Here is a 23,924-nt window from a genome sequence, read left to right on the forward strand (position 1 = left end):
CCAGGAGTTCAAGATCAGCCTGGGCAACATAGTGAAACCCCGTCTCTACTAAAAATTAGCCAGGCATGGTGGCGCACACCTGTGATCCCAGCTACTTGGGAGGCTGAGGCACAAGAATCACTTGAACCCGGGAGCCAGAGGTTGCAGTGAGCTGAGATTGCACTACTGTACTCCAGCCTGGGTGACAGAGCGAGACTTTGTCTCAAGAAAAAGAGTCATTAGGGACTACAAGATTTATAAAAACAAAGTTCTCGTCCCTTTTCTTTTCACTTTTTTAGTCTAATGCCCCTGGGGCAACCATTTTTATCTATTGGCTTCTTATGATAGATGACATCATCTGATCCCCTTACAGAGCACCTCCCCCTCAGTCAGACAGACGTGTACCCACATATGCTCCCCATTCTCCCAGAAGAGTCAAATCACAATTTGGGGTTAAGGTATTTATTATTATTATGAGTTTACAAATATTCACAGCCGAAACACACAGTATTATGTTATTTTTTGTATAGTTTTTTTCCCCCTTCTTTTTTAGTCATTGTGTTTTTTATATACCTACTACTGATTTTCCTCCCAAACTATTTACCAGAAGTATATATCTTCTCTCAGTACCTTTAGATACATGAGGTTTAATTTTTTTATCTTGGGATCCTTCTAGAATCTTCTTTCTTCAGTTGCACTGTGGATTGGTTGCTCTCTATCCTTTGGCAGAGTTATCGTTCTAAGACCAGTACCCTGGGAATTCTGTTAGCCTCTCTGCTGTGTTGGATCTCATTTATTTTCCTCTGTTTGCCTCTCATTTTTGTTTAGAATTTTCTAGTGACTTTCCGAAAAAGGTTATATGGGAGGTAAATTTTGAATTCTAGCCTGAACAAGTCATCCAACCTTTCTGGGGCTGATGACACCCACCTCAGAGCATAATAGGAAGGAGTAAATGCCATATGAAGCACTTAGCTCACTGTCAGGTCCATAATGTAGGTATTCTGTGAGCAGTCATGATTTCTAATTCCCAACTGTAATATCCTTGGGAGACATCATTCGTGTTCTGTTTATATTTTTGACAGCCTTCCACCCAGCCCCATCCTAGTGAAGTGCCTGGCACATACATGGTAGAAACATGGAAAATACTCAGTTAGTAACGGGGCGGATGGATACATGGGTTAGGTATTTAGCTGGGGACATTTGGGCACAAGCTTCCAAAAGTCAGGAATGGATGTTCCCAGCCTCCCAGCATCTTTCTTCTTGGTGTATATTCTCTTCATTTTTGCTGTTGGCTACTTTAGGACCAAAAGAAGAAACGGTGAATGATTTCTGGCGGATGATCTGGGAACAAAACACAGCCACCATCGTCATGGTTACCAACCTGAAGGAGAGAAAGGAGGTAAGTGGAAAAATTGGATGTGAACAGCAGAGGGATCACTCTGCATATAAGCTCTGAGTTGAAGCCTGGCTGTCTATCCTCTGTGGGTGCTGTACCAGTAGTTCATCCAGAAAGACACAGGCTGAAGTCTATCAGACTTTGCTATGGCCTGGAAGCCCCAGATATGAACCTCAGGTGTGTGCCTAGAGCACATTCCCTGTATTTGGTAGTCAAACAACTCACCCTGGTTCCAGAACAGCCTGAGACTGACTTGGGCCATAAGCTAAGGAAAAGCCACAGAGGGGTTTTTGTTGTTGTTGTTTTGTTGTGTTTTGTTTTTTGAGACGGAATCTCGCTCTGTCGCCCAGGCTGAAGGGCAGTGGTGCCATCTCGGCTCACTGCAAGCTCCGCCTCCCAGGTTCACGCCATTCTCCTGCCTCAGCCTCCCGAGTACCGCCCGCCACCACGCCCGGCTAATTTTTTGTATTTTTTTAGTAGAGACGGGGTTTCACTGTGTTAGGCAGGATGGTCTCGATCTCCTGACCTGGTGATCCACCCACCTTGGCCTCCCAAAGTTCTGGGATTATAGGCGTGAGCCACCGCGCCCGGCCCACAGAGGAGCTTTTTCCCCCTGGTTTCTTTCTCTAGTTCCCTATTTCCCTGGTTTTCTGCCCCACCTGCTGAGGCCTTTGGTATATCCTGGATCAGCAGAGGGAGCTTTATGAACTGAGACCCTGCAAGCCAAAGGGAATTTGAGGCCTTGGCCTAATCCTGGAGGCAGCCTCCTAACTGGGCCTTTTCCTTTTGTGGCTACCAAGTGCATGCCTGGCCTAACCAGCTCTATCACTGGGCCACAGCCAGAGCCAATTCTGGGTCCTGGGGTCGAGCCCCAGCGAGGAATACCTATTTGTTACCGTCTTTCTCAAGGATGGCCCTTGAGTCACCTTGATCCTAGGGTATCGGGTGTCATGATCAACAGCTCCACAGTGGCATGGGAAGACAGTGCTAGGGCTGGGCTTTAGGTTAGTTTCCTCCAACCAAACCTCTTGCTCTTGGAAGCTATCCAAAGCTCAGGCACCAGAAAAAGCTCTAGGCCTCCCATGGCAGGTTTACAGTCTGCATCAGTCTACCCTGGTGGCCCCCTCATAGCAGGCTGCTGGTTCGAGGGGTTCAAACAGGCTTTCTCCTAGAGCATGACCTGAAATGTTGTGAAAGTGCAGATTTTGTAGGTAACATGGCTTCAGATTCGCCCTGAACCAAGGGAGTGTGGGTGGGAAACATTGAGAAGTAGGGGGCTAGGGCTGTGTGTAAGTTAGGAGACTGTGCTCAATAGGATGGCGGCTAAGGAACTTGAGAAAAGGGCAAATTTGAATAAGTAAGTGTGCAACTGACTGAGATAGAGAAGAGGTCAAAGGGCCTTCTGGGGGACTTTAATCTGGGCTTTGTGGGCTCTTCCTTCCAGGCCCTTTGCATCTGCCATGGGCAGGAGGTCTAAGGTCAGGGAATGTATGTCTTTTTCTTTCCAGTGCAAGTGCGCCCAGTACTGGCCAGACCAAGGCTGCTGGACCTATGGGAATATTCGGGTGTCTGTAGAGGATGTGACTGTCCTGGTGGACTACACAGTACGGAAGTTCTGCATCCAGCAGGTAGTGTCTCCTCTGTCCTTTCTCAGTTCTTATGTTGGATCTGCTGACCAGTAAGAGGGAACAGGCTGGATCATCCCCCTGTACTCAGGGTGGTCAGGAGTTGCTGAGTATGCAGTATGTGAATTCTGAAACCAGAGATCTGGGCTCAGGGGAACTTGTCTGTCAAAGCTAAAGGAGCAGTATTTTCATGACTGGTGAAAAATTACCTGTTGAGATGAAGTCTGATCATTTAGATATGACCAAGCACTGTGGAAAGGGAGCATGAGGAGGCAGTGCAGTCTCCTAGGTGCTTCACTCACCTTTCTCCTCCTTTCCTACTCCAAAGACTCCTGACGTCAAGGATGTGATGGGCCTGCCCCTGGCCCTCCAGGCGACCCTGGAGACCTGAGCAAAGGTCACCTTCAGCCAAGGGGCAGTGTGGTACTGCGAAAAGAGGACTTAGCTGGGAGCACTACATTTTAGTTCTGACCCTGCCACTGATAGTTGTGAGACCTTGTGTCTGTGGTTAACTAACTCCCCTGGGTACACTTACTTTTCCATTGTCACTGACAACCACAGCTGTCACCTTCCCTCCCCTGGTACTGCCCACCCTTGGGTATCAGGGCCAACACACAGGATCTCCTCACTTCACAGGTGGGCGACATGACCAACAGAAAGCCACAGCGCCTCATCACTCAGTTCCACTTTACCAGCTGGCCAGACTTTGGGGTGCCTTTTACCCCGATCGGCATGCTCAAGTTCCTCAAGAAGGTGAAGGCCTGTAACCCTCAGTATGCAGGGGCCATCGTGGTCCACTGCAGGTCAGTGTGGCCTGACCCTTGTACCCCCACCCCCACATTTTGCCCCCGTGGCCAGAGCAGGGGAACAGCACAAGGGCCCTGGCTGAGGAGGCTGGCGCAGAGTAGATGACCTACTGGGGCACCAGCGCAACAGCCAGAGACTCCAAGTTCTAGTGCAGGGTGGAGAATATGACTTGAGGAAGGAGGGTAGGGCAGTCCTCCAAGATTAGGAGTTGGGAGACCCTGCTATGAAGCCAAAAGACTGGGTCAAGTGCTGGCCATGTATTTTTGCAGCCTTCGGACCCTTCTAGCTGGAGGTCAGGATTCAGGACATACTGGAGTTGTTGGCTCCTGGAGAGCCCCGGCTCTACCCCATTCAGAATTAGGATTTAGACCCTGAAGGAAGAGCCCCCGCCTGTGTTGCCCCTCCCTATCTGCTCCCACAAGGCAGGCCGGCCATCCCTATAACCCCCTGCTCTCTGGCTACAGTGCAGGTGTAGGGCGTACAGGTACCTTTGTCGTCATTGATGCCATGCTGGACATGATGCATACAGAACGGAAGGTGGACGTGTATGGCTTTGTGAGCCGGATCCGGGCACAGCGCTGCCAGATGGTGCAAACCGATGTGAGTGATCTGTGGGTCAGGTGAGGGTGGGGGGTTCCAGGACTAAAACATCTGCCCACATTGAGGATTCACTCAGTCTCACAGGTTACTGTAAATGATTACTATAGAGTGTGATTGTGGGGGAAAGAAAGATAGATCACACTGTTACCGTGTCTATGTAGAAAAAGGAAGACACAAGAAACTCCATTTTGTTCTGTACTAAGAAAAATTCTTCTGCCTTGAGATGCTGTTAATCTGTAACCCTAGCCTCAACCCTGTGCTCGCAGAAACATGTGCTGTATTGACTCAAGGTTTAATGGATTTAGGGCTGTGCAGGATGTGCTTTGTTAAAAATGTGTTTGCAGGCAGTATGCTTGGTAAAAGTCATCGCCATTCTCCAGTCTCAAGCACCCAGGGACACAATGCACTGCGGAAGGCCGCAGGGACCTCTGCCCAAGAAAGCCTGGGTGTTGTCCAAAGTTTCTCCCCACTGAGATAGCCTGAGATATGCCCTCGTGGGAAGGGAAAGATCTGACCGTCCACCAGCCCGACACCCATAAGGGTCTGTGCTGAGGAGGATTAGTGAAAGAGGAAGGCTTCTTTGCAGTTAAGATAAGAGGAAGGCATCTGTCTCCTGCTCGTCCCTGGGAATGGAATGTCTTGGTGTAAAACCCGATCGTACATTCTATTTACTGAGATAGGAGAAAACCGCCTTATGGCTGGAGGTGAGATATGCTGGCGGTAATACTGCTCTTTACTGCACTGAGATGTTTGTGTAAAGTCAGACATAAATCTGGCCTACGTGCACATCAAGGCACAGCACCTTTCCTTAAACTTATTTATGACACAGAGTCCTTGCTCACATGTTTTTCTTCTGACCCTCTGCCCACCATTACCCTATAGTCCTGCCACATCCCCTTCGCCGAGATGGTAGAGATAGTGATCAATAAATACTGAGGGAACTCAGAGACCAGTGCTGGCCCATGTCCTCCGTATGCTGAGCACCGGTCCCCTGGCCCACTGTTCTTTCTCTATACTTCGTCTCTGTGTCTTCTTTCTTTCCTCAGTCTCTCGTCCCACCTGACGAGAAACACCCACAGGTGTGGAGGGGCTAGCCCCTTTCATGTGATGAAGGGCTCTTATAAATTATGTATTCAAAGAAATTGAGCACAGAGGAGGTTGTGGTTTCATGCCTGGGAGACTCAGGAAGGCAGATGACAGGTTACTGGACTTCAAAGATTAGGGAACAGGCAGCTGAAAGAGCCAGTGCCCAGAGACATGATGAAGCTCGGCCACATCTGGGAGCAGCAGTGAGATTGGCTCTGCAGTTGGGGCATAGCACCAGGAGGGAGGCAGGGACCAGACTATCACGGGCTTTGGGTGTCTCCAGTTTCTGACAGCCCCTTCAGACTATTAAATCTGCACTCTCAGAATGAGCAGGAATTGAGTTTGTCCTTCTCTCCAGGCGTCCACCACCCCCAAGATAGACCTGGACCCTTCTTCCCAAGTAAAGCACCCCCACAGGGACTCCTGCATTTCAAGTCCCACTTCACTAAATTGGGATAATAAGAGGGAGTCCTTTTATTCCTGCTAGGATCAAAGGAGAAATGGACTGGAGTGAAGTGGGGGTGGGAGCAGGTGATCTGGCATGAGAACTATGTTGTATGTAACCAAGAACTTCTGTGTCATTCATGTTTCAGATGCAGTATGTCTTCATATACCAAGCCCTTCTGGAGCATTATCTCTATGGAGATACAGAACTGGAAGTGACCTCTCTAGAAACCCACCTGCAGAAAATTTACAACAAAATCCCAGGGACCAGCAACAATGGATTAGAGGAGGAGTTTAAGGTGAGTTGGAGCTGGATAACCTCCTTCAGATTGAAGGATCCTCGTAATCTGGGGAACATGGGACGCCTGACTGTGCATTTGCCAACAGTGAATCCCCTTGTGAGGCATGCCAGTGGTTAAGGAGATGGTCCTTTCCTCGTACTCTAGTAATTCTCAACTCATCCTGCACGTTGGAATCACTTTGGTTGTGTTAGAGTTGGGAGAAGCAGGCAACAGTATCTTAAGGCCCCTAACCCTCCGAGGTGATTATGATACACAGCAAGAGCAGTTTTTTCTGTAAGAGCCAGATAACAAATATTTTAGGCTTTGCAGGCCACATGGTTTCTATCCAGCTACTTAGTGCTGTCTTTGTAACACAAAGGCAGCCATAACCGATAGGTAAATATAATGAGTGTGGCTGTTTTATAAAACTTTATTTGCAGGCAGCAGGCAGCAGGCCAGATTTGGCCTCTGGACCTTAGATCACTGATAGCTCCTATATGCCACTAGACAATGGTTCTCAACACACCTAAGGCATATGTCACACTGTCATCAGTAAAAGTGCTCTCCCAGGCTGGGCACAGTGGCTCACGCCTGTAATCCCAGCACTTTGGGAGGCTGAGACAGGTGGATCATGAGGTCAGGAGTTCCAGACCAGCCTGGCCAATATGGTGAAACCCCGTCTCTACTAAAAATACAAAAAGTAGCCGGGCATGATGGCACATGCCTGTAGTCCCAGCTACTCAGGAGGCTGAGGCGAGAGAGTTGCTTGAACCCGGAAGGCAGAGGTTGCAGTGAGCCGAAATCATGCCACTGCACTCCAGCCTAGGCGACAGAGCGAGACTCCATCTCAAAAAAAAAAAAAAAAAAAAAAAAGTGCTTTCTCAGAAGCAGGAGATTCTGGGTTGGGGTGGGGAGGACCACTTAGAGAAGTTCTTCTCAAATATAGCATGTGCACAGATTTCTTTGGGATCCTGTCAAGATGTGGGTTCTGCCAGGCACGATGGCTAATGCCTGTAATCCCAGCACTTTGGGAGGCCAAGTCAGGCAGATCACCTGAGGTCAGGAGTTCAAGACCAGCCTGGTCAACATGGTGAAATCCCATCACTACTAAAAGTACAAAAATTAGCCAGGCATGGTGGCACATGCCTGTAATCCCAGCTACTTAGGAGGCTGAGGCAGGAGAATCACCTGAACCCAGGAGGCAGAGATTGCAGTGAGCTGAGATTGTGCCACTGCACTCCAGCCTGGGTGACAGAGCAAGACTCTGTCTCAAAAAAAAAAAAAAAAAAAGATATAGGTTCTGATTCAGCAGGTATGAGTTAGAGCTTGAGATTCTGCATTTCTTTTTTTCTTTTCTTTTTTTTTGAGATGGAGTTTCACTCTTGTCACCCGGGCTGGGGTGCAATGGCGCAATCTCAGCTCACTGCAACCTCTGCCTCCCGGGTTCAAGGGATTCTTCTGTCTCAGCCTCCTAAGTAGCTGGGTCTACAGGCACGTGCCACTACCCCCGGCTAATTTTTAGTAGAGACAGGGTTTCACCATGTTGGCCATGCGGGTCTCAAACTCGTAACCTCAGTTGATTGCCCACCTTGGCCTCCCAAAGTGCTGGGATTACAGGCATGAGCCACCACGCCCGGCTTGAGATTCTGCATTTCTAATAAGATGAAGCCAACGCTGCTGGTGTATGGGCTACACTTTGAGTAGCAAATGTCAAGAAGGAGCCTCAATCAGGGGAAGGGAGCATGCAATTCTGAATAAGTTTTTTTGAAGAGCCTTAGGCAGCCTCTGGGGGTGGAACTGCAGAGTGGACACACTCCCTCCTACGATGCTGGAATCCCTTGCTCCAGGATCACAAAATTCCAAGCCAGGAGAATCTCAAGAGAGTCCACAGGAGCCTGGAAGGTAGCATTTCCCAAACAGTCTCTTGGCTTCAGGGTTCCAGCAAGAACGTATGGGAACAGACGTCAGGGCCCTGGTGAGAAGAGCAGTATGGAGCCAGAGTGGCCTGGAGGTGCAGGCCAAGGGACAGGCGTAATCTTGTCAAGTTCAGTTACTGGATCAGTAATGTTCCCCTCCCCTTCCCAATTCAGAAGTTAACATCAATCAAAATCCAGAATGACAAGATGCGGACTGGAAACCTTCCAGCTAACATGAAGAAGAACCGTGTTTTACAGATCATTCCATGTAAGAGCCCTCCCGCCACTCCAAAGCCTTATTGCCCCATCCCTCAATTCCCTCCACCCCTTCCACTTCTTAGGTACTAGTTAATGATTGGCGTGTAGACAAGAACCATGGTGTTGCCTCTTGTTGCACCCACTTAACAACGTGGCGTTGCCTTTTGTTGCACCTTAGTGGCTTCTGGAAATAACGTAAAAGCCAAAGGCTTTCTCCCTAATGAGCTAGGAACAGACATGTCCTTGCCCAGCTGGGATTCTGTCTGCCCAGGGCCTGAGATGGGAGCAATGCAAGGAGAGGGAGAGGACAAATGATATTGGCTAGCCATGAGCCACTATCCTTCTTACAGATGAATTCAACAGAGTGATCATTCCAGTTAAGCGGGGCGAAGAGAATACAGACTATGTGAACGCATCCTTTATTGATGTAAGTGGTGGGTGTGACCCCTGAGCCCCCAACACCCCGTGGAGATTCAGCCAGCACTTGCAGTGCCTCCCTCCCATACCTGCTGGGGAGGATCATGTTTGAATCAGTCAACAAATAGTGAATTGATACTCACCCACCCACTCACCCTGTGCATTAGGTCTGTCCAGCTCCATAGAGCAGAAGGTGGGGGAAAACAGATGGCATGCAGCAGTATAATACCTGGAAGAAAAAGTTCACAGAGCAGACCACAGCCAAGAGGAACCTGGCTGCCTTCTGATCTTTCCCATTCCTGCCCTCTTCATCCTAGCTCTAATCCCTGTTCCACTTCCCTGTCTCTTACAGAAAGCAACCAGCTTGTCAGATAGGGTTTCGTCCTTGGCCACAGGGGAGCTCTGTATGGGCTGAGTTTGCCTCCGAGCAGTCCCCATTCCCTTCTAGTGGCCTGTCTTCTCCACTAGTCCCTCTGTGATTAAACCATCTCACCCTTGCAATTAACCTGGCCTGTGCAGGGCTACCGGCAGAAGGACTCCTATATCGCCAGCCAGGGCCCTCTTCTCCACACAATTGAGGACTTCTGGCGAATGATCTGGGAGTGGAAATCCTGCTCTATCGTGATGCTAACAGAACTGGAGGAGAGAGGCCAGGTGAGTTCAAAAGGTCCTGGGTGGTGAGAGACAGAGACAGCATGAAAAGATGTGTGTGTAAATGGGGACGCTGGGAAGGCAAGAAGGTGTTTGGACCTTGTCTTTGACTTATACGGTCCAAAGAGTACGTTTGCATAGTATAAGTACATACTTAAAGGTATATAAATACATATGCATTTCCAGGATTGCCCAGCCAGTTGGTGTCTAAACAGTCATTAGCTTCTCCCAAGACTAGAAAAGCAATGTGATCTGAGCCTCCATGTTATTCCCAGACAGCTCACACCCTTTCACTTTCTCCTGAACACAGTCCCCCTAGCCTAGCCTTTGCACAGTGCCCCAGGCGGGGCACCCTCTCCTTCCCAGTGCCCCAGGCAGGGCAGCTAGGTCAAGGTTCTGAGGTGGACCCAATATGAGTGTCCCTAAGAAGGGATTGCCTCGTTGCTGACTACATAAAATAAAGCAGTAGAATTTGAGAAATTATACAAACAAGAAACTTACAGTGTAATATTCAGTAATAAGGAAATCTTTTAAAGAAAAAAGCCCTCAGGTCTATTAAAAAGCAGAGTTGTCCGGAAACTCATACTAAAAAGGGACCCTAGCAGTCCCCTAGGTCAACTTCCTCTCAGTATAGGAAACCTCCTAATATTGTTCCTGAGTCAGAATCATACAGCCTCTACTAAGCACATTCAATCTCAGGGATATCTCCCTCACCCCCCACATTATGGGGGGACCCAGTCTGTGTTCTGACAATGCTTATTCTTTTAAAAATTATTTCTGTTGAGGTTGCACATTGCAGCCAATGAGCGGTTCACTATGTCTGGGGTGTCACTTAGCAGGGATGAGAATCTAGAGAATGGGCTTGGAGAGAAGCTAGCAAGGCCTGGTGAGAAAATTCCTTCTAAGCCACAGTGAAGAGTTTGGTCTTCCTAAAGCAATTGAAGAGCCCTTGACAACATCCCATTTGTGTTTTTTAAAAAATCCCTCTGGCAGCAGTGAGAAGGACTCATTAGAAATGTGGAAGCTGTGGCAGTAATGCTGGTGGCCTGGACTCGGGTGGTGAGAGGGTGCTGTCCCAGAAAGGGTGAAGTGAGGAGGAATTAAGGATGGCACCCACTCATGACTCATTGAATTTATAGTCAAACATTTAAAATACAAAGTATGTTTTACATTAGTTGTCCCAAGTCACTAGTTGTTCCCCATCTGTACTTGTGTTAACTTTGGTACAAGGCTTTACACATATTTGCTCACCCTGATGTTTCATTACATCAGGGTTTTTTTTTTTTTTTTGGTTTTTTTTTGTTTGTTTGTTTGTTTGTTTGAGAGAGGGTCTCACTTTGTCACCCAGGCTGGAGTGCAGTGGCACGATCTTGGCTCACTGCAGCCTCAACCTCCCAGGTTCAAGTGATCCTCCCACATAGCCCTCCAAGTAGCTAGGACTAAAGGCATGTGCCACCACGCCTGGCTAGTTTTTGTATTTTTTTGTAGAGACAGGGTTTCACCATGTTGCCCAGGCTGGTCTTGAACTCCTGGGCTCAATTGATCCACCCACCTGGTTGACCCAAAGTGCTAGGATTACAGGTTTGAACCACCTTGCCCGGCATTTTTTTCAATTTTAATCAGTCATTTAACTCATTAGCTATTCTTCCTAGACTTGTATCATGTACCCAATCAACAGACATACTTTGCAGGTCTTCATCATCTTTTTTTTTTTTTTTTTTTTTTTTTTTTTGAGACGGAGTCTCACTCTGTCGCCCAGGCTGGAGTGCAGTGGCACAATATGGGCTCATTGCAACCTCTGCCTCCCAGGTTCTGGCAATTCTCCTGCCACAGCCTCCCTAGTAACTGGGATTAAAGACACCCACCATCATGCCTGGCTTATTTTTGTAGGCATGGGGTTTCACCATGTTGGCCAGGCTTGTCTCAAACTCCTGACCTCAGGTTATCTGCCTGACTCAGCCTCCCAAAGTGCTGGGATTACAGGCGTGAGCCACTGTGCCCAGCGTCTTCATCATCATTAATAACAATACTGATGAGGTGGGAGGTTTGGTTAAGGTGCTTGGCTTTGCACTCAAGGAAGCACACACCTGAGTAACAAAAGCTGTTTAGGAAATGAGCCACTGTGTTCTCAGGAGCTAGGTGCCTGTTCCTGCCCTCTCTGATCAGTCGTGATGGAACCTGCAGATCAGACCAGGGCCCTATCTGTGGTTCCTTCTGCACCCCTGCCCTTCAGATCTGTGATGGGCAGGACCAAAGAGCAGGCCGAAGAGCTGGAACCACGAGCACAAGGACCATCTCGGCCCACTGCCCTGTGATAAAATGTGGCCCAGTGAACATCTCCGCCTCTGTCCAGTCAGATGCAGGCTCTTCCATCCTTGAAAAGGACCTAGTGAGAGTAAAGGGCAGGGGGGCAGGAAGCATTTCATGTGTGTGGCAGTGGGGAGAAGAGTCGTGCGCACACAAATTCTGCTACCTGTTGAGTGAGGCCTCTCCCTCTACCTTCCACTGTAGCTTATGCTCTGTCTTCCTAGGCCAGTGAAGCAGGCAGTAGTGCTTGCCCTCAGAAGCTTCTGAGTGGATTGGAACAGGATGTTAGTGATGTTCTTTACAAGGCCTCACTGGCCCCCAAGTTCACTTTCTGTTCCATTCATGTTGTCAAGTGTAGCTCCCAGAGGTAATTAACGCAATAAGCCTAAATGATGCAATGAAAGGTGCCTACATTTATACAGTGACACTACCATCCTCACCTACAATATTAAGTTCCCAGAGAAAAAAATTCGATCCCATAATATAAATTCTGTACTTACAAATTAAAATCTCGAAGGAATTAAAAATTTTTAATTATCTCCTTCTGCTTTTTTTTTTTTTTTTTTGAGATGGAGTCTCACTCTGTCCACCAGACTGGAGTGCAGTGGCACAATCTCAGCTCGCTGCAACCTCCACCTCCAGGGTTCAAGTGATTCTCCCACCTCAGCCTCCCGAGTAGCTGGGATTACAGGCACGCACTACCATGCCCAGCTAATTTCCATAGTAGAGACAGGGTTTCATCATGTTGGCCATGCTGGTCTCAAACTCCTGACCCCAAGTGATCCGCCCGCCTTAGCCTCCCAGAGTGCTAAGATTACAGGCATGAGCCATTGCGCCTGGCCTCCTTCTGCTCTATTTTAATCAAAAGGGTCCACCAGGATGCCTGGGTTCCCTCAGCAGCTGCAGCTGGGACCATCATCAGCCTGGGCAGACAGAGCAGTGCCAGGAACTCCCATGCTGGGTCAGCCCAACCCTAGGCCTCATCCTGCTTCTCTAAAGCATAGTGAAACATGATAGCATCAGTCTCCACAAAACTGTGTGTCCCTATCACCATGTCAGCCTTAGACCTCATAAGAGACATAAGACATAAGAGACTTCATGCTATCTGGTGGAAAGACAAAGTAGGAGAAAAGACAGAAAACCTTCCCTGTTTCACTTCTTTAAGATGCTATTATCTAGAGGCCGTAACGTGAACACACAAATCTGAGATGAAACTCCAGTCCCCAGCTTTTCTTCTACTGGTCTTGAACCCCCATTCCCCATCTTCTGTCCCTCACCCACTGATGACTTTAACACCTGGCTTACTGCTCCTTTTGAGCCCCTGTTCCTGACTCTGCTTTTGGAGGCATCAGTCACCATGTGGATGATCCATCTATCCTCAATCTTTCTGTTCCTCAGCTTCCTCAGCCACCTGATCCCATGGTCAAGTCACCATCTGCCCTGTATCTGCACTGCCCTTGGAATCTCAACAAGGCATCCGCCCTGTTTACTGCCTCCTTCTTCCCACCTCAGTATTCTCTTTTATTCCAGTCATTTTTGTCTTCATCAAGTCCTTAGAGTTATTGATGCCTCCACTTTCTCAACATCAGTCACACCGAACATGTCCTCACCTTCCTCCTTACTCTGTTTTTGTGTTTTTGAGTTTTGTTTTTGAGCGTTTGAGTTTTCTGATTTGAGTTTTTGTGGTATGTCATTATTACCTTTCCTTACTCCCTCATGCTTTCTTACTTTCATGGCAAGCTCTCTGGTAAAACCCAATTATATGCCTCTATCTGATACAGCAAACATCACTGGGCAAAAACACAAAACAGTGCCAAATGCTCTCACATTGAACTCATGACCACAAATCTCATAGAGGTAATTGGTGCCACCTAGCAATGCTATTGCTCTTCCTTTTCTTCCTGAAACCTCCAGCATCTGCTCTTGCCTGTCCCATCATACTCACACCTTAGCTTGTGACCTGGCCTCATTCTTCTCCAAGAAACCAGACAAGAACACTGTCATCCTCCCACCCCCAAACAACCAGCCTCTTCAAATCTGTACCAACTCTCTTCTCTCTTGTTACAGTGGAAAAGGGTTTCTGCATCTCTCAATCCACCTGTCCACTGTGCTCTTGGCCCCATTCCATCCTGCCTGCTCAGGGATGTTGCTGCTATAACCATCTTCTCTCCCACCTCCATCAGCAGTTCCCCTCTTTAACCACTACTCTCATCAGCCTATACACGTTACATTTCCTATCTTTTAAAAACAAAAAATCTGCTAATCTCACTTTCCCTTCCACCTACTATCCTATTTCTCTGCACCCCTTCCCAACAAAACTCCTTTAAAGAGTTGGCTTTCGGCCAGGTGCGGTGGCTCACGCCTGTAATCCCAGCACTTTGGGAGGCCAAGGTGGGCGGATCACAAAGTCAGGAGATCGAGACCATGCTGGCCAACATGGCAAAACCCCATCTCTACTAAAAATACAAAAATTAGCTGGGCGCGATGGTGCATGCCTGTGATCCCAGCTACTCGGGAGGCTGAGGCAGGAGAATCGTTTGAACCAGGGAGTTGAAGGTTGCAGTGAGCCAAGATCGCGCCACTGCATTCCAGCCTGGTGACAGAGTGAGACTCCGTCTCAAAAAAAAAAAAAGAGTTGGCTTTCTCCCTGCAAGTTCTCTGTTCGCTCTGTTCCTTCCAGGCTTGGCCCCACTGGGACTGCTTTAGTCAAGATCACCAGTGACTGTCCTCTTGCCAAATCCAAAGGTCATTTCTCTTTTCTGATTTTTTTTTTTTTTTGTCCTTACAGCAGCATTTGAAAGAGTCAGTGCCTCCCTCCTCTTCCTCAGAACACTTACTTCCATAGCATCACCCCACTCACTAACCTGGCAGCTCCTTTGTTATTTCTTTGTGACCTCCTCCTCTAAAACATTGGAGTATACTAGACTCAGGCACTAGCCCACTCTGTTTTCTTTTGACACACTAGCCCTTCAGGATCTCAGCCAGTCCTATGGCTTTAAGTACAACCCATATGCCAGGGATCCTCAATCTGCATCTCTAGGCCAGTCACCTGTCCCCCTTCCCAATGTGGGCTCCTGATTTCCTCCTTCCCCCGACACCAGTCCACCCCACTCTTAGCCATCTAAATAAATAGTACCACCTTCTGCCCAGTTGCTCATGTCTAAAATCCGGGAGTTACCTTCCTTACTCCCCTCTCCTCACCCCTCACATCCAGTCTGCCACTGAGTCCTGATACAGGCAGAGCCTCCCTACTTTTCTCCAGTGTAACTGCTGTCATCTGAACAAGCCCTCGTCTCTCACTGCTTGCCCGTGGGACTGTGGGCATGACTCATATGCGCAGCCTCGTCTGCAGTGGCCTGGCAACTGGTCCTCCTGCTCTCATCCTAACCCACTTTTAGTTTTTCAAATGGCAGCTGCTGGTCCTTTTGAAAATATAAATCATTGTCACTCCTTGTCTTAAAAATCCTGTTTGAGGCCAGGTGCGGCAGCTCACGCCTGTAATCCCAGCATTTTGGGAGGCCGAGGCGGGTGGATCACCTGAGGTCGGGAGTTCGAGACCAGCCTGACCAACATGGAGAAACCCCGTCTCTACTAAAAATACAAAATTAGCGGGCATGGTGGTGCATGCCTGTAATCTCAGCTACTGGGGAGGCTGAGGCAGGAGAATCACTTGAACCCAGGAGGCGGAGGTTGCAGTGAGCCAAGATCGCGCCATTGCACTCCAGCGTGGGCAATAAGAGTGAAGCTCCATCTCAAAACAAAAAAAAAAATCCTCTTTGGTCTTCCAGAGATCTTGAGAGAAAATCCACCCATGTATAGAAAATTTAGAGACTTTTGATCATATGTGGTGGCTCACGCCTGTATAATCCTACCACTTTGGGAGGCTGAGGCAGGTGGATCACCTGAGGTCAAGAGTTTGAGACCAGCCTGGCCAACATGGTGAAACCCTGTCTCTACTAAAAATACAAAAACTAGCCAGGCATGGTGGCGCACACTTGTAGTCCCAGCTACTTGGGAGTCTGGGGTGGGAGAATCACTTGAAACTGGGAGGCGGAGGTTGCAGTAAGTCAAGATCATGCCACTGCACTCCAGCCTGGGCGACAGAGCAAGACTCTCTCAAAAAAGAAAAAAAAAATGAGACTTTTAGTGTTGATACCTAGTCCCTAGACTTGATATGTATTTCTATCTTAGAGATCATGCTCAATTCCTCCAGCACACACACACTGTGGCTCTCACACCCATGGGGACCTCATGGTTCTGATGGTTTTAAAGGCCCAGTCTTCATCCCAGCTGAGACACTGTGTAAAGCAGTGTTGAGAAGGCACTGTGGTAGCAAAATCCATTCCACCCACCAGTGCCATAAAAACTAATATAATGCCTGATCGAGGTGAGCCTTAATGAGATTTTTTTTTTTTTTTCGGCTGTTCTGGTTGAAGAGAGGCCCAGGGCACCGATCCCTGAGGCATCCCCAGGGCTTCTAGAGAACATGGGTGGAAAAGCACTAGTCCAGGGCATGTTCTTGATTCACCACTTTAATAATCATGATTTTATTTGGACTGTGAGACTATTCACAATTTCTTTTTCTACTTAATTTTTTTCCAAATCTTTCAATGACATTATATGTATGGTTGAGAATTTTTCAATTGCCAGTAGTGAAGAATCTCAGATCTTACCCCCAAATTCTCTAAAGAAATGGGCAGCATAACTGTGTGATGTTATATTTATGTATTTATGCCTTGGCTTGTTCTGCAGACATTGAACAAATTCATTTACCAGATACTGAGAGCCTACCATGTGCCAGGCATTGTGCAAGGTGTGGGGAATACAGAGATGAAAAGAGACGCAGCCACTCCCACAAGGAGCTGTAGAGGGAAGTGAGCCAGGTGCAAGCAAAGACAGACAGTAGACCCCCTCCTGCTCACTAGCAAGGACAGAAAGGCAAGTGCTAGCAACGTGAAGGTACCTTGCAGATCAAAGAGATAAAGGTAAAAGGGAGAAAGGATACTGTGGCCTGGGCAGTGGTGAAGCCCATGGCTGTGTGGGAATGTGAATTGGTTCTGATTTTCTGAATTAGCAGTCTGGCGGATGTAAGCAGCATTAACTATGAAAACACCCCATGGGAGAAAAAGAAAGGAATTGGAACAAAGATTTTCACTCCTCCTCCTCTCCCTCCAGCCACCAAGTATTGGATACCCTGTGAGCCTGTAGTCAGAGTTCTTTACAGACCCCGTCAGTGTTTTAGATGGTCTCTGGTGAGGATCGGAGGTTAATTGGAATGATGTGATATAATGATCTTGCAAGTTTTCAATACCTTGGGGACGAAGTGTATCAGCGTAAGAGGTGGCTGTACTAAGAGGGGTCAGGCTGCTCGTGGGCAGTGCTGCTTCTACACATGTGGTACTCTGAGCTCCTCACCTCTCCAACCTGTCTCTCCAGGAGAAGTGTGCCCAGTACTGGCCATCTGATGGACTGGTGTCCTATGGAGATATTACAGTGGAACTGAAGAAGGAGGAGGAATGTGAGAGCTACACCGTCCGAGACCTCCTGGTCACCAACACCAGGGTAAGATGGGTCGTGGGTGGACTCTGCCCACAGGAAAAGCAGGGTTACCCCTGCCTCCCTGATCCCCTTTTTTCCAAAGGAGAATAAGAGCCGGCAGATCCGGCAGTTCCACTTCCATGGCTGGCCTGAAGTGGGCATCCCCAGTGACGGAAAGGGCATGATCAGCATCATCGCCGCCGTGCAGAAGCAGCAGCAGCAGTCAGGGAACCACCCCATCACCGTGCACTGCAGGTACGGCTCACCCTTGCCCTCAGCGGGAGAGAGAAAGCGAGGAGGGGCGGACAGGGGAAGCTGATGACCATGGGTCAGACTGAAGAAAGCCATACAAGAGCAAGATATTGGTGAGCACATAGTAGTTGAGATTGATGCCAAGACAGGATTGGATGCTAAGAGAGAGGACCTTGGAGCTTGAACTTGGCACAATAAGTACTAGGGGACTAATGTTCAGATAGTGGGCAGGAGAGCAGCAGGGGAGACTGGCAGTGGAGACCCCGGTTGTGCTATGGAACAGAGGGTGAAAGAGAAGAGGAGTCAAGGGTGTCTCCCAGGTTTGAGCCTGGGTTGGTGTGACCAGCAGAAGAAAGACAGTAAAGAGGCTTGTTTGAGGGGAAAAGTTGAATTTTGTATGGGGCATGTTGCTGGAGGTTACATTTTAGAAAAAATGCACTCCTTTACTTAGAATCCTAACAACAGCTTACAAGGCCCAATATGTTCTGAGGGCTCCCTGGCCAGGGCCGGGAGAGGATGGTGTGCACCACGGGCTGGCTCTGGCCCCACCCCCACCACTCTCCTTTCTTCCTTCATGAACTGCATGGCCTTCAGCACCCTGGGCACACTCTTGCCATGGGCCTGAGATGCCAGTTTCCCAGGCAGCCACAGGGCTTTGCCCAAGCCTTCCCTGAGTACCCTGCCAGAACTCCCACTCCTCTTTTCCCTTCCCTTACCACACATCATCTTGTCTGCGGACATTGCTAAACCCCACAGTCCCTGCCTCAGAGTAGGCGCTCTGTCTGGTGAGTGAATCAGCTGATGACATTGAACAGGGGGATATTGTCAAGGTCAGAGTCTGCATTCCGTGGATTTGGGAAGAAAGTGAGAGACATGGAAAGGAATCAGCAGATACACACCAGTGTAGGGAGTGGGGTTTGTCAGAAAAAGGGAAAGACAGGACTAGAGCTAGTTCTAACGGAGCAAAAGCAGGTCAGAACAACCTAGGCCAGCATGTGCAGGTGGACAGCAATGGCTCCATGCTGGTGGGGTGTGAGTGAAGGTCACCCCCCATGGTCCAACAGGTGAGTCCCTCCACAGCACGTGGGGCCATGCAGGAAGGGCACAGGGTACACTGCCTCCCGACCCAGAACCCCTCCAGGCTGGGGGGTCCATAGGGCAAAGGCGAGCACCGGCTGCCTGCCCCCACCTCTTCTGCCACTCACCACTGTCACTCACCCCCTTGCACAGAGGGCCATCACAGGTGTGGTAAATGTGTCTGCTCTGTTGCAGCGCTGGGGCAGGAAGGACGGGGACCTTCTGTGCCCTGAGCACCGTCCTGGAGCGTGTGAAAGCAGAGGGGATTTTGGATGTCTTCCAGACTGTCAAGAGCCTGCGGCTACAGAGGCCACACATGGTCCAGACACTGGTATGCTGCCCACGTATTCGTCCCTGCCACCACGCCACCTGCAGCCCTTCTCTCAGGGAGGAGGCTCTTCAGAGGGGCCCACCCAGTAGTCAGAAGACTGTCTAAACACAGACCTGCCCTTGCCCTCCCAAGGTGCCCCAAATACACAGGAAACATTGGGAGGCAGGATGACAGCAATGGGAGCATAGCCCCTGTTGCCAGAGGTTGGGCCAGGTTAGAAGGGGTGTCTGGGTGCCCCACAGGGCTCATCTGTACTTCTCTGTGGGTCTTGGGTAAGGGAGATCCATGAAGAGTACCTGCCTTTGGGCTTGGGCTCCCTGTTAAGAGGTCTGACTTTTAATAAGCCGCACATCCACAGAGGTTTTCCTGAATCCCATGGAGCTAGAAATGTTTGGGGGGTAAAGAAAAGTGAATGTTAGGAGGTTTGGGAGACAAGGTTCTGAGAGCCAGGGTGCATGCTAGCCTGGCAGCCATGGTAAGCGTGGGCCATGCTCAGCTGCACTGTCTCCCAGCCCAGCACATGCCTGTCTGACCTCTGTGGGGCCTGGGTCAGCTCTGGTCAGCTCTGCTTGTAGAAGGTCTGCTGCATTCAGCCCGGAAGGGGAATGCTGTCAGAACTCTGGCAGGCAGATCAGAGCTCAGGTGAAAGTTCAAAAACATTCAGTTCCTCTTGATTTTCTATCTTCAAAAAAAAAATGAGTCTGTTAGGAATTACAGGTACTGTGTGTTCTTCAGTAACCCTGACTTTTTCCCTACCTTTCACTCTCCAGGAACAGTATGAGTTCTGCTACAAGGTGGTGCAGGAATATATTGATGCATTCTCAGATTATGCCAACTTCAAGTAAGCGGCAACAAGGGTCCGTGGACCAGGAGGATTGCCTTTAATATTTTGTAATATTCTGTTTTGTTAATATACCCCAAATTGTGTATATATCTTATAACTGTTTTAGAAATTGGTACATAGGCTTCTATTACCTATTAGGTGGAAATTTTATATGTAAATGTGTTAGCACTGATAGTCCTTTTTCCAATGTTTTATTGGGGAATTAAATAGTGTGATGTTTGGATTGATATCGTGAAATCCTCAGCCGAGAAATTGGGCTGGATTGTGCTTTGGTTAATACATCTTTCCCTAAAGAAGATAAACACAAAATCCATTCCAGGTAGCTCGGCACCAACTAAGAAAAAAAGCACAAAGTTCTCAGAGCTCTCGAGGAAAGTGGTTGTCCCCATACCACCATGCACTGTAAATATCCCTCCCCTCTCTCCCTGGTCCCCTCCCCCATCCCCACCACTGATATCATGGGGAGTAATAGGACCAGAGCGGTATCTCTGGCACCACACTAGGGACTATCAGGTAATAAAAGCTTTGACTCCCTGAGGAAATGTCTTCCCTTTGTCTGGGGGTGGGGCAGCCATACAGGCTGGGGCTCTCCTCGGCTGTTCATGGCCCTCCTGTTGCTGTTCTCTCTGAGTTATCTGAGAGAGGCCACAGTCCCCCAGCTCCTCCTATCCACCAAACACAGCCCTTCCAGTTCTTAGGTGATCTCCAGGACCCTCCTTTCATTCCCAGCACCTTTGGTTTAGTGGTTCTGGCCAGCCTCCCTCCCTGGGAAGGTGGCCAGGTCCTCACTGAGTCTCCTTAAGGACAGGGGCACAGGGGAGACTAGAGCTGGCTCAGCTTTGGGCTGAGGCCAGTCTGACCTCTCCAGTCTGTGGTGCTTTGCTACAAAACTGTCTGGATTGTGTCACCCTATCTAGGATAAGTCTTTATGTCCACATATATTGTGTTGAATTGCTCCCATTTTCTTTCATACGTGTCCTCATTTCTGGAACGGTGTGAATGTTTCTCAGATCTAGAAGTCAGATGGTGGGAGTCTTAGATCCGAACTTGGTTTTGAGTGACATGTTAGACAAAAGTGTTGAACTTTTGTTTCTTAAAGAAGCTGGATGTTCATTTATGTCTCCCGTAATAGTCTGTCCTGTCCAGAGACCCAGTATCCTTAGGATATTATTCTCATCCTCATGGTTGAAGCTGGGTCACTGCCATGTCCATAATCCACCCTGAGGAAAGAGCATGGAGAGCCAGCAGCTTCATTTCTAAGGACAGGAAGCCAAATCTGCACTTTTCACTTCCACTCATACTCCACCCCACCACATTCCACTCATCAGCTTCACAAGTAGGTTTTCACCTGGTCATAGCTATGCCTAACTACAGGGCGTGCTGGGGAAGTGTGATCTTTTGTTGGGGGCACACTGGGAGAGTGGGTCTGTCCACTGCCTCCCAGCCTCAGAGCAGCTCACCACAGGAGCAGGAGAGTGAACTCGTGGCTGTGGCTGTCAGGCAGGGCCTTTCTTGAAGAGCCAGCGCAGGCCTGGGCTCCTCAGAGGCTTCTGGAGTGAGAGATGGCACCTCAGCCTGGTCCATGGAGGCATGTTCAGGGATCAGCACTACTGTGCTTCTTGGAGGAGGTGGGGCTTGAGCTGGACCCATGGGAGGCTGGAAATTTAGATGAGTGAAAAGGAGGAAAGGCGAAGTGGAGCCACATTACAGAGGGCCTCAGAGTCCAGATAAAGCAGTTAACATGTAGTGGCTCCAGGAGGGAAGCCTGTCTGTGCACCACATACCCAGGATGTTTGTGGGAAAGAAGGAGATGTGCGGAAGGGACCCAGGAGACCTGCAGGAGGCAAGGGCTGCAACAGACCCCCTCTGGAAGTTTACAGGAGGTGAGTGTGAGTCATTAGAGACATTCAGTTCTGTAGGAACTAACGAACTCCCAAGAGGCAGTAAACTTAAAACTCAGTAGTCTCGATAAGTATGGATAAATTAGGCAAAGACAGATTCTGAGGAATTTCTGGTGAGGGGTGCCAAGTTTGGGGAGCAGCCCCTGGCTCCTTGCAAGCTACGCTTCAGTGCTCTGCGTGACCAAGTCCAAGTCGATGCAGGAGGGCAGGCACTGGGTCAGCAAGCCACTCAGTGAATGTGCAGGTGAGGCCGTTCACAGGCGCTTGTGTGCCTCCCAGCAGGCTGCCTGCCATTGCCAAGGCTGGCCTTCAGCAGGGTGCACCACCATGGCCTGAGTGGTTTTCTGCTGAAGTCCGTGCTGATTTGGCCAGTGGATAGGCATCACCTGGGTGCAAAACCATTGTCTCCAGGTAGGAATGACCTCAGCTGTTTGCTCCCTGTCTCGCTCAGCCTGTAGATGTGTCCCTGATCCCTTCATGCCTCCCTCTTCACTCCTCTTTTACTTTCTACTCGGGGCTTGCATGTTTACAAGAGAGGTGAACCCAACAGAAACTAGTACAGGCCAAAAGGAAGATGTGCTGAAGCTCACACAGCACAGTCGTGTGGAAAAGGCAGCAGTGACTGCTTCATCCAGTGCCCTTCCCACAGCCAGTAGTTGTGACCCAAGGGGCTTAGGGTAGGAGTGTTTCTCCATAGGGGAAGAGTAACAGCCTGCACCCACCACACACCCAAAGCCCTACATCCTGCCACACTGAGACCTCACTTCATTTGGGCGGGTCCCTCCTGGGTTGCAGTTTCCTTCATTGCTCCCCTGTCCCAAATACTCAAGTCTCTCTCATTAAAAATAAAGAGCAGGCCAGGTGCAGTGGCTCATACCTGTAATCCCACACTTTGGGATTACAGGTGGATCCCAAAGGCGGGTGGATCACTTGAGCCCAGGATTCGAGACCAACCTGGGCAACATGACAAGACCTTGTCTCTACAAAAAATAACAAAAATCAGCCGGGCATGGAGGCACACGCCTGTAGTCCCAGCTACTTGGGAGGCTGAGGTGGAAGGATCACCTGAGCCCATGAGGTGGAGGCTACAGTGAGCTGTGATCATGCCACTGCACTCCAGCCTGGGTCAAAGAGTGAGACCCTGTCTCAAAAAAAAAAAAAAAAAAAAAAGGCCGGGCACAGTGGCTAATGCCTATAATCCTAGCACTTTGGGAGGCCAAGGCTGACGGATCACCTGAGGTCAGGAGTTCGAGACCAGCCTGGCCAACATGGTGAAACCATCTCTACTAAAAATACAAAAATTAGCCGGGCGTGGTGGCACGTGCCTGTAATCCCAGCTACCGGGGAGGCTGAGGCAAGAGAATCGCTGGAACCTGGGAGGCAGAAACTGCAGTGAACTGAGATCACGCCACTGCACTCCAGCCTGGATGACAGCGAGACTCCATCTCAAAAAAAAAAGAAAAAGAATTAATTAATTAATTAATTAAAGAGCATGTCTCCCACCCCAGGCCTAAGTTCTTCCCTCTATGAGAGACTACTTGAAAAACCTGTACTCTCACTCTTCCCTCTTCCTCACTTCATTCCCACACATTTCTTTTTCATCCCTGCGCACCAAGGTCACCTTGGTGCTAAACACCAGGGATCCATGGTCTCTTGCCCTTTGTGCCACAGGCTGTCCTCTGCCTCTTATCCTCACCCTTTAGCTGCTCCTCCACTGTTTTCTCTCTCAGAGGTCAGGATTCTGGGTCTGTCTCTGTGGACCCTCAGCTCTCCTCCAATCCCAAGTCCCTCACATCCTGGTCGCATGTCAGGGTGGTCCAGAGATGCCTGCCTCCCACTGCCCACACGCAGGGGCCCACCCTCCTTTCCTCTAATCTTCCCACATACTCTGGCCCCATGGATCCGCGGCAGTTCCTGCTGGCCCTTCTCCATTTTGTTCCTTATGCTGCACCCCTCTGCTGCCACTCCCTGTGTCCGTGACTCCAGCTCACTCGTGTCTGTCCTTCACCCAGGCCACCTGCTCAGGGTTTGTGCCCCTCTGTGCTCCTGCAGCACCTGAGTGTTTATTCACCTCTGAACCTCTGCTTTCCCACCTGAGTACACGCAGCTCCTGGCTGCAGTGACTTCATATCCTGAGGACTGGAGCTCCGTGGTGAACAGATGGCTTTCTATGTTCTAATGAGAGGGATACAAGAGTTCCAGAGTTCTAGTCTG

General features: G+C 49.3%; 1 protein-coding gene across 10 annotated transcripts in view; it reads left to right on the forward strand.

Moving 5' to 3' along the window:
• The window catches only part of PTPRA (protein tyrosine phosphatase receptor type A), a 166,024-nt gene extending 145,988 nt beyond the window's left edge, over positions 1 to 20,036 (forward strand). For all 10 annotated transcript variants that reach the window (XM_019016996.3, XM_063702261.1, XM_055372438.2 and 7 more), the window contains 12 exons: positions 1,281 to 1,378; positions 2,884 to 3,003; positions 3,637 to 3,803; positions 4,272 to 4,407; positions 6,087 to 6,236; positions 8,309 to 8,402; positions 8,743 to 8,819; positions 9,329 to 9,463; positions 17,204 to 17,329; positions 17,409 to 17,560; positions 18,830 to 18,965; positions 19,736 to 20,036. In XM_019016996.3, the coding sequence (XP_018872541.1) occupies positions 1,281 to 1,378; positions 2,884 to 3,003; positions 3,637 to 3,803; positions 4,272 to 4,407; positions 6,087 to 6,236; positions 8,309 to 8,402; positions 8,743 to 8,819; positions 9,329 to 9,463; positions 17,204 to 17,329; positions 17,409 to 17,560; positions 18,830 to 18,965; positions 19,736 to 19,810 (1,466 nt within the window). In that variant the 3' untranslated portion in view covers positions 19,811 to 20,036. The remainder of the gene's footprint in view (positions 1 to 1,280; positions 1,379 to 2,883; positions 3,004 to 3,636; positions 3,804 to 4,271; positions 4,408 to 6,086; positions 6,237 to 8,308; positions 8,403 to 8,742; positions 8,820 to 9,328; positions 9,464 to 17,203; positions 17,330 to 17,408; positions 17,561 to 18,829; positions 18,966 to 19,735) is intronic.
• The last annotated feature ends 3,888 nt before the right edge of the window (positions 20,037 to 23,924 follow it).

Source organism: Gorilla gorilla, chromosome 21, assembly GCF_029281585.2.
Source record: "Gorilla gorilla gorilla isolate KB3781 chromosome 21, NHGRI_mGorGor1-v2.1_pri, whole genome shotgun sequence".
NCBI classification, from domain to species: Eukaryota; Metazoa; Chordata; class Mammalia; order Primates; family Hominidae; genus Gorilla; species Gorilla gorilla.